This window comes from Otolemur garnettii, unplaced genomic scaffold, assembly GCF_000181295.1.
Source record: "Otolemur garnettii isolate 467f Iridium unplaced genomic scaffold, OtoGar3 scaffold00041, whole genome shotgun sequence".
Taxonomy (NCBI): Eukaryota; Metazoa; Chordata; class Mammalia; order Primates; family Galagidae; genus Otolemur; species Otolemur garnettii.
In genome coordinates this window covers 10,133,108-10,144,377 of record NW_003852436.1, presented here as the reverse complement: position 1 = coordinate 10,144,377, position 11,270 = coordinate 10,133,108, and the positions used below count along the sequence as shown (strand labels likewise).

Sequence of the window (11,270 nt, the reverse complement as noted above, 5' to 3'; positions counted from 1 at the left end):
GTTTTTGGCTGGGGCTGGGTTTGAACCTGCCACCTCTGGTATATGGGACTGGCGCCCCACTCCTTTGAGCCATGGGCACTACCCTGGAAAATTATTTTTAATTGAAATTTCTAGTTAATCAAATGCTTTACAGTGAATAATGTTTATCTTTTTTTGTTAATAATCTTTATAAATTGTCTGAGTCCATGCTCCTACTTTAGTAAGTATAGTACATTCAACAATTAAGCAATTTGTCCTTGAATAAGGATTCAACTTGTTTGTGAATTTTTATAATTGTATTGTAACCCAGCTATGTGAGAGTACAAAAAAATAGTGTAATATATACTTTTATAGAATAAACCCTAGATATTATTTTAGGCATGATTCTGTTTATATTTTATTTAATGAAACAGATCATCTAGTTTTCTCAAAATTTGCATCTTTATTCTATAGGTCCAGGAACATCATCACTCAGGCTTTTCTGATATCTGTGCTTTCGTTAGATGTTAGGTTGTGAGGTGGTTTACTGTTGAACCTAAAACTTCTTTCAAATTCTCTAAACATGCAATGGGAATTGATGTTTTCCTAAACTGTATCTATTATTATAAGTTTTCTTTATTTTAATCAGCCTTTGTAATAATAACCTTAGCATTATTTAACCTCACATTGTGCTCTTTTTGCACAAACTTTTAGGTTAAACCAATTACATACTCTCACAAGATCTTCTTAAGTATTCTTTTAGTTGCATATTGTTTTTTTTCACATTTGAAAAGAGTTACTTTTAATTTTTATATGTAAGAATGAATTTTTTATTCTTTTTGGTTCACAGTTCTGTTAGTATCGACAAGCATAGAACAGTGTAACCGCCTCCACAATCAAGGTGCAACCGCCTCCCACATTTCCTTGTGCCGCCTACCAGCAGTCAGCTTCTTACCCTGCCCTCATCCTCCTGGCAAGCACGGGTCTCCTCACCTCTGCCTTTGCCTTTTCTAGAATGTCATATAAGAATAATCATAAATCATGTCAATCTTTGGTTTTGACATTTGAGTTTTTTTAGTTTTTTGACATATATTGTTTTTTAAGGGCATGGAGAATATTAATATTTATAAGATAAAGCTAACTTCATTTTTTTATAATGCCAATAATTGATATAATTTCCATATTCATAGTTTTTTAATTTATAAAATTCTTCCACGTATTTGATTTTGTTTAAGTAATTTGTTGACATTTATGTAGCTAATGGTAACAAAACTTGGATCTGGTTCTTTTGACTTTAAATGTAGCTTCTTTGTGATTATATCACATACATTATATATATGATATATATATCATATAGGTGATACCAATCCTTGCTTAGTTTGAAAAATGCTATAATTTGTAACACTAAGTTCCTAGAGTGCCATGTTATATTACACTTAAAGTAAACTAGATACTATTCTTTTCCCTCTTTCTAAAAATGTCAGTGTACTAATTTTAAAAATACGTGTATATAAATATTTTCTTAAGGAATAGCTTTTTTAAACTTCAATGGGACTAATTTAACTTGTGGAATAAAAATATTTATATTTGCCAGAAAAGTTATATTAAAAAAAAACCCTCAAATGATAGTCTCAGTATCTTAATATCTTGCATACAAACTCAGATGCTTGTTTTATTTAAATTAATTTCAGTTAGAGTAAATACGTGTTTGTGTTTTTATGACAATAGGAATATTAAATACTTTCTCCTTAAGTTTAGCAGAGAAGCAAGGAAAAATTTGTACAATCAGTAATATATAATGGCAAAGCTATCACAAGTGTTGAATTCAATTATATTTTAGCACACAAGCCAAAAAAAAAAAAAAATCCTTCACTTATTAGATTTGGGGGGAGGGAGGAGAAACATGGGTTGTAACAGGAAATTCTTTAAACATAAATCATGTTTTCGGGGCACAACCAGAACAGCAGAGGCAACAATAAAACCTTCCCCCAGCAGTCGGAATTATTTTCAGGTCACATTTTAGATTCAGTAGTGCAGAGTCCTGAGCTTGAATTTTTTTATTTGTAGCACAGCTGTCAAATAAAACATTAACTAGAAAATTTGTTCTGTCAAAAAAGGGATATTCTGGTGCTTGTGGTAATATTTGATATTAGTGTGTGGAGAGGTGGACTGGTATTAAAGGAAACAAAAAATAAAGGTTGAGGAACACTTATGAGATTATCAGAAAATAATTTACCCAAAAGAACAGCAGGTATTTATATGCTGTGATTTATTTAGGAGGAGTGAACCACAACCTCATGGCAATAACAAACATTGTTGAGGATGGCTGCCAGAACAGGAAAAAGTAAACTTAAAAAAATAATGTTTTTCAGAGTTGAGCCCAAAGTATAAATTGTAGAGAATGAAGTTCATTTGTATTAACATATGAAACCCTTTAGCTGTAACTACCTAAATGTCACTCTCACATTTAGATCTTCCCTGATAACCAGTCTAAACTTGTTTCACCACATTATTTTCCCTGATCCTCACTTGTTCTTTCTTTTTATAATACTTATCACTATTCATAGTTACATATCTGTTTGCATTTATTGCTTAGCATCTGTCTGTGCCACAAGATAGTGAATGCTGAGGGCAGGGAACGCGTCTGTCAGTTCACCAGTGTAAACAAGTAGGAAGGCCTAATGCTTGCCTCTTAGTAGGTGCTCAGTAAATATTTGTCGAGTGATAACTACGTGTGATAACTTACAGGGCAACAACTAAAACACTAGGAAAAAGAACCTTAGTGACTGAGCATCCATTTTCCTCACACGGACATTGAAGAAACAGAGCAGTGACTTATTAAGAATTAACATGTGAATCTCAGAAAATTCTGCCTTTGAATTTAATCTGTCTCACTTTTACAGCTAAATACTTCCACTATATCCTCACATGAGTTGGAAATTAAGTTACCAAAGTGGATAGCTGTTCTTTGCAAGGCTCCTGGTACACGAGGAACCAGCTGCGATTCCTTTGTGCCTTCTGCCTCAAGTACCTGGTCACAGTTATTTCACTCACCCTTACTCCTACAACTCACTGAGTTATTGGGTTCCAAATCTTAAATAAGCCTAGCCCTAAATAACGTATTTAAGTCACTCCTATCTATAGTTTACCTGCTCTCAGCATTTGGTATAGGCTAAAGCAAAAATCACTGTACAATACTCTATGATCAAAACATCACAATATGATGTATTCAGTTTCTTTCATTGGTTAAAATACACTGACTTAAGCTTTGGTTTCTAATTATTGGTAACAGTAACTTCAGCTATCTGATTTTTGTCTTATCTTATGTAAGGCCTTCCTGTAATTTAACCTCACCCATTTAACTAGTAAACCTGCCCATGCACTTCTTCATATAAACTGGAAATGAAATGAACATTATTATATTTTTCATATTTGATTTACTCTTTAAAATCTTTTCATTCTGTAAAGTCTTGAATTCTTCTGACTATATTCTTTATTGATATAAGCTATTTTTAAAATGGAATGTTTTGGCACCAATTTAAAAGGCTGAAGAAATTTAGAAGTGAACAATTTGAACACTTAGCAGTTAAAACATCTTCTTTGACTGAGTCTTTGCTCCCCCTTAGTAGCAAGAGAAAAAAATATACTTCACTAATTTTGCAATTTGAGATTGAAATGAATCTGATTTTATTAGAAGTAGGCTGTGTGCAAGATTGCCACTTGTGAATGAAAATATATATTTGACTTTCCATCTGATTTAAAGTATGTTTCAGTGTTTCTATTTGTAAGTTTTTGGCCTTTGCATTAATAATAAACCTCAGGTATATTGTTAAGGAATCCAGAATTTAAAAATTTAATGTAAATACTTTCTTAGTTACATTTACTATCATCTTGGAAAGTTAAATACACAAAGATGCCAAAACCTGAGATTTTAATCCTTTGAAAAGTTTTCTGTATGCCAAGTTCAACACAAACATTTTAGGCATGTTAAATTTTTTCAGCTTAGTACTCCTTTTACTTGAACATCTGAATTTTATTTTTGTGACCCCACTGAACAATTTGATAAAATAAAAAAAAAAGCTATGATAAATATTAAAGGGTAGGCATCCTATGACATGCATTTGTAGATTCTGTAGACATTTCAAAGGAACATGTTAGGTGGAAACTATAGGGTTAGAAGCACTGCTGTAAATATTCAGTTCTTTAGGCAAATTTGTGTGAATTATAACCACCATCTCTGTCTGGCTAAGCAAAGATTCTAAAAGGTGAGGGCTTTACATTTTTTCTGACACCTTTTATGTGAACAGCTCTTCCTGGATTCCTGTCCACAATCCCCAGTCATTATCATTAAACTGCCATAATCCCGATTTCAACATCACTCCCCAATGAATTTCCATCATTCAGACAATTAAAACAAAGAAAGAATGACTTGATTCAAACTGGAATCATAATGCATTATTTCTCTCATGAAAATTTCTGTGTAATCCTTATTTGAAAATCAGAAGTTCAGAAAATCCAAAGTAACTTATATCTTTCTTGTCTAGATCACTTAAAGAGAAAGAAGAAATTTATTAAGAGATGAGTTTTTATTAGTGAAGCCTGAGTTATAGAATACTTTTACAGAAAAGCAAATAAGTTTTGTTTTATCTTGTATCATATAGAGCAACTCAGGAAAGTGTTAACATGGTTCCAAAGGTTTTTCCTGGTCCTGCTTTAATCAGTAAACATGACTCATCAGTAATTTATAGTAGCCATTTATAATGATATAGTATCTTGGTCCTCAAATATTATTCATTGAAATGGTTTAACATGTCTTCCAAAAATGTTATCATCATTCAGTTGATTTTTGTTGTTGTTGTTGTAACCGTTAGTATTCAAAGAAAACAGGTCAAATTATTTTGAAATCTGAATTATCAGTATCTAAGTAAATATGGTTTCATTGTCTTATAAGTTATCTGTTTAGTAGAAATTTATTTTTTAATAGCAATTTTAAGAAATTTGTTTTGTATTACAGGAAAATTGGTCCAAGTGGTGTTTGGACATTGGGATGTTGTCACTTGCCTCACTCGTTCTGAGTCGTATATTGGGGGAAATTGCTACATTCTCTCAGGGTCACGTGATGCAACCCTTTTGCTGTGGTACTGGAATGGAAAAAGCAGTGGTATTGGAGATAACCCAGGCAGTGAGTATGCCTTATTTTTAAGTAAACTTTTTGCCTTATTTTTTAAGTAAACTTTTCCAAGAGCTGTAAAATAACATTTTGCAGTGAAGTTACCTTTTTAGTATGGTAAGAGGGAAACTGACTTATCAATTATTTCTGATTTCTTAGTTATAATTTAATCTCTTAATATTATTAACATGTTGTGACCATGGATAAACAACCAAGGATGAGATCTCATTTTTAATGTTATACGTTATTCTTATGATCCCAAAATGTTAATTCTTCACTGGAAATGGCTGTCACCAGATAAAATAGAAATGTTTTATTCCCAAACAATAAGATATAGCATAAAAGAGCAATCACATATTACGTTGTTTATTGAATTCATATTTTTAAAGAGCAAAATAAAAATTATAATTTCATGGAGACAAACCAGTCTTTATAAAATTATGCTTTCATTTACATATTAAAAGCTAAAACAGGTCATAAAAGGCCAATATGGAATATTCAAATTGGCTCTTGGTTTTTCAGATGGGAAATGAAAATGTTCACCAACAGCCTTAAACATCTTTATGAAACTATGCTGAAGGCAGTAAAACAAAAAATGTGTAACCATTTAAAATTGTAATTCACAGAAGGCAAAAAAGGAAGCAGCTACCATTAAAACCAATCGCACACAGCTGCAGAAAAGAAATGGCTTTAGAAAAACACATTAAGAAGTAGGAAAAAACAATTAAAGGGACCACCTGAAAAATGAGAATTTAATTAAAATGATTATGACAACACTGAGGAGTTCTTGCAAGAAAGCTTTAGATTTTTACTTGAGAAAGTAGACCATTTTAACTGCTCTTAAATATTTACAATTTCTTAATTTAAAGTAAGTTGCAATGTATTTGGCTAAGGAAGAATCACATTGCTCCTGATTACTTTACCTGAATATGCTGGTCCTTCCTTTTGTCACTCGGCCTCACAGTGTGGAATGGTCCGAATATGTTTAAATCTATCATATTTTTGATTTGACTTCTCAAAGCTGTGCTTAAATGTGTACTATTTATATGAAAGCAAATCCTTTTTTTTTTTTCAAGAAGTTGAGTCCAATGCTGGGACAATTTGAAAGGAAGTATATGCAAAGTATTTTTCAGAGCTGTTTCTCATTATTATGTATATTGTAGAACAGTTTTGTTCAGTGAACCTCTAACACACATATCTCATTTAAAAAAAAAAGAATTTCCTACTTGGATAAAATATTACAAATAATTTTAAGGCTTAGCTTCTATGACTAGGACAGACTTTGTAATCAGATCAAATTGTAATCTATATGTGAATATGGAGGGAGAGTGTGGATGGGTGTGCATTTCACATATTTATACAAATATCTATCTTATATGTAGTTATAATAAATATAATAATTTCAGGAATTTTGTTTTTCATATTGTTTTAAAAAGTACTTCATGTTCTTTTCATCACGGATAAGACATTCTTATCATCCAAAAGATAAAAACGTTTCATCTTCCTTTCTTGCCTTTTGGGATGAGTGAGTACTTTCAATTTCTTTTTTCCTATCTCTGTAAATCCAGTTACTGAGACTCGCAAAATTATCTCAGGCAAACCTAGATTTGACGTAGATAATACAGTTACCATTCTGTTGTTTTTCTCAAAATAACTAGGAAAACTTTTTTTTTTTTACTCTAAATATTGTAAGTTGTCTCGTGCACATATAGAAATCTAAAACACAAAGATATTTGTTGGCTTTTTTTTTTAACTTATTTGACTTAATTATTACCAATGTGTATTCTGAGAAGTAGCTAAAAGCTTATTAGCTATACTTTCATGTAACAGCTGTTGTAGTTCAGAAATGTAAGTATATTTTAAATTTAGGATTTTCAGTTTTTCCAGAAAGAGGAAAGTACGATATACATATTTTTGTATATTTAAGTACCCTATAACTCACATTAGAGATTTTTTTACATGCATATTTTTTAAAAAATGAATTGTATAGGACTGGCCAAATCCCAGAGTTTGTATAAAAAAGAAAATCTAAGTTCCAAGCTCTGCTGTGGTCTTTCTATCTTGTCTGTAGAATGAAAGCAACAACAGTAACTGCCTTAAGGTGTTATCAGAAGCACAGGATGCTTAGAGCAAATAAATCACCACAAAAACACCATCTTGTTGGCATTAGAGTACAGATTATAATGTTATATTTTTCATAAAGCACTTCATCTACACCCTCTCATTGTCTGCAGCGTGGTGGACGTTAACTCCTAGTAATACTGGTAATGAAAAGTAAAAAAGAATATAACAGCACATCTAAGAAAAATTTTAGAAAATTGTAATGTATCTTGACTAAATCAAATTACCTTTCTCAAAGTGAACCTCATCCTTTCTGGCCCTTGTATAATGTCTGATGTTCCAATTTAATTTTGCTTTAGCTTTGAAAGATGAATATGGGAGAAAGACAAATAGGCACTTTTTCTTATAATGAGAATTTACACACATTAGAATGAAAAAACCGGTCTAAGCTATTCAAAGAAAATGACAAATAAACACAAAGACATTTTTACCGTGTGTAAACTGTTTCAAACCTTCGTGCAAGCTGGTTCAGATTTTATAAGCCTCTGGTTCTTTCATGGTTCCACGACGCAGCCACTGAAGTCAGAGCTTTTCAGATGAGGGATTTTAGGTTATGTTTATTCCTATTTTGTATCTCTAAACAATAAAAATAACCTTTAGGAAGTGGCCAGGCTTTTATATTCATATAACTGTCTGTGTTCTGTAAATACACAAAATGCCTCGACTTTAAGTTTTTGATTTTAGACTTTTTTCTTTTTGGAAGGAAAAATAGATAATGAAAGAAGACTAAGCTATTGCTTTTTCTGTATTTTATAGGTCTCATTCAGGTATTTAGTTTTTCTAATTTAAAAAATAATAGATAGTAATTTTACTTTCTAGGGTTATAAACCTGTATACACCATTTTTTCCAATCCAAAATTGGTGCTATATGTAAAGTTGATAGCTGTAATAACTATTTTTTCAAAATATCATGTTATCCAATATTAATATGAGTATTGCTTTGGCAAAAACAGGCTAATTCAAATTGGATAAAACCCATAAGTGGTATAATTTGGGGCTTTTCAAAAGATAAAAATGTTTTATGAAGCCTGCCTACATTACATGGTAAAAAGCTTGTTTTATTTTATACCAGATAGTCTTTTTATCTTTAACGCTATTGTCTTATTATACTTATTTCCTATGGAATGCAATTTTCCCAATGAGAAGAAAAATTAAAGTAGGATTATGTTTAGTTGTGGATATTTTTATTAATAAAAGTAACTATGAACATTTCGATAAAAGACGTTTTCCTGCATGGAAGCATAGCATCTCTCCTTGCACTAGTACTCTGTGTTTTAGGACAGAATCTTGTCTGCAAAAGTGCTTTTCCTGAGATGATCATTTTTCTTCAGAATACAATGTTATCCAGACTGTAAATTTCCAAATTTTGAAGAAAATATTCTCCAACGCATTTAATTGATACTTAAATACTTTAAACATTGACATGATCTTATTTAAACAAGATGAAAATATACAAAATAATTATTTTTATTTACTATTTTTATATTAATAAATCATACTTTTGGATTTTAAAAATTAAATGCTTATTAGGTATTTTTAGGTGTTTGAGTGGTTTTTTTTAAAGACACAGTTGATTAGCTTCAGAAGCAAATGCTTGCTGACCTTGAGGGTGTTGCATAGATTTGTGTGTGTGTAGTATTTCAGTAAAGTAGTTTTCCATTCTTGCATTCTGGTTTTGATTTGATTGAAAGGTGGCATTTTTTTCCCTCATTGCAATCAGACATGTTAATCTATGTCAGCTTTCTCCTTTATGTGAATGGCGTCTACTTAAAAAAAAAAAAAGACTATTTAAGTTTTCATAACAACAAGATTCTGGTTTTTAAGAATATTTCAGCACCGTTAATTAGAAAGAAGGTTTTATGAACCATAAGGCTAGCACTAACAGACCACAGAGCTGTTTTTTAAAGTACTGTATGCCCTGCTTTTTCTCTGTCTAAAACTTCATATTGTTATACTCTCATCAATCACTTAAGTCATTACCGTAAATCCTACTGTTGTTAATTTTACTAGTATCACCCTAATGAGACATTCCTGCTATAATTAAAAATGAATTCTAACTTTAAGGCATTCTAAATTTTTTTTTAATGAATTTAGAATGATCTTGCCACATGACTATAAATACTCCAGATATACATATAGACTACTCATCAAATCTGTAAGAAAAGTAGTATCATAATGTGTCCAGGTGTGAATTATTTACTGGTTGCCTTTGTGCACATGTGATTATGCATATGTATGTTTGTGTGCACATATTTAGGAATTATGTCCTTTTTATTGTAAAGACTAATATGTTTTACTGAAGCTACTGATAAATCCTTATTCTTTGTCTGGCCAAAATATAGGTGGATGTAATACAAACAGTATTACTCTCCGTAAGTAGGTGTCCTAGAGCACCATCTGCTGGACACATTTGAGGACCTAATGCTGGAAAATGTGAAAACTGGTACTTGGAAAGAAAGACAGGTGTACTTTGTTTTTAATTGCCTGTGATGTATTCTTTAAGGGTCAGAAATGTCAGTGTATATACATTTGTGTTGAACTGCATGAGCTTTTAAAAATAAATTGCTTTCTTCCTTCTTTTGCCCCACCCTAACCTGGACTTGGAGCTTTACAATATATATTTTATTTAAGGAAAAAGTGAGCATAATATGTCCCTAGTAAAACAAAGCACCACAGTTCCAGGGATGAGCTCTTCAGTAAGCCATCATTGAGGAATATTGTCTGGACAATATTTTAAATTTACATTCCTTTTATTCACGAGATTCTGAATACAGAAGTGATACTTGAAACAAGTAGCCCTTTTATACCTGATTCTTTGTCAAGAACATGAGTTCTTGTACATATCTCATCTGGGCCCACTTTCAGAATGCACTGTTGTAATAAGACCAGCCTGTGTTTTTCTTTTTTCCTTTAAGAATTTATCAAGAGGAATTTTGAAGGCAGTATGTTGGCAGTGTTCAAGTTCAGGTGACATTAAAAGTATGTCCATGAAATTCTCCAGAAGGTCTAGGATGTTTAGTGCTCCATGATGTAATGCAGGCCCTCAAGTTCCAGCAAAACAACTTTGTATTTACTGCTTGTAACTAATAGTAGATGTGGTAAAAAGGAATTATATTCATATGGCAAATGAATACAACCTTAATGTGCACCATATGCAGAGTGGTGGGGTGATATGCCAATATATCACATTTATTTACGTTGTTTGGTTGCAAAGAAAAATGACTATACCATTCAGCCTGTAGGCTATAGCCATATAAATATGAGAACAGAAGAACTGATGATTTATGCACTCATATTGAAACCGAGTATCTTCATATGTAGATTTTAATAGTGCCTTACCAAAGACAGTTGAACAGTACTTTATGCTCATCTGGGAAATTTAATTTCAAAAAAATTTGGAATTTAAAAAGATACTAATTCCCTTTAACCAACTAAAGGTGGGATTCTTGTTCTTTTAGAAAATTGTATAACTCTGCATGTATGTGTCCATGATATTATTGTAGAACTACTAAGGATACATTAATTAAGACTTCCTAAGAGCAACATATTAGACTGATTTTACCACCTTTCAGAAAGTTTATTTCTTTAGGGAAATTTTATAACAGCTTTGTGCATATGTACCTCAACTGTAATTTAGATATTCCTGAGACATAATGGAAAAAGAGCCGTTTTATATGAAATCAATACTTACATGCCTCTATTTCTTCTGCAAAGCAACAGATATCCAATTTTTTCTAGTTACTTTAGTTTTTGTGTGCTATACCCACTTACATGGCTATGCAGAGCAGAATTTAGAAGTGCTATTAACAGATTTTTAAAGATTCGTTTTCTTATTCTTTTAACCATTACCATTACCTAATTAGAATATCATTGCATTTCAGTTACCTACAATTTTTTTAAAGTAATTTTTCTCACATTCAAGTAAGAAAATGGATGTATTTGGTAAGACTTCAGAATTTGGATGAAGTGTTTTTAGGCTGGAAAAAAATTTTTTTTAATTCTTTCTGCTTGTTGTGGCTTA

At 31.5% G+C, this 11,270-nt stretch overlaps 1 protein-coding gene across 5 annotated transcripts in view; it reads left to right on the top strand.

Annotated features, from left to right (window-relative positions):
• Positions 1-11,270, top strand: part of LRBA (LPS responsive beige-like anchor protein) — a 736,826-nt gene that overhangs the window by 694,855 nt on the left and 30,701 nt on the right. For all 5 annotated transcript variants that reach the window (XM_023513466.1, XM_023513464.1, XM_023513465.1 and 2 more), the window contains one exon: positions 4,973-5,140. In XM_023513466.1, coding sequence (XP_023369234.1) covers positions 4,973-5,140 — 168 coding nt within the window. The remainder of the gene's footprint in view (positions 1-4,972; positions 5,141-11,270) is intronic.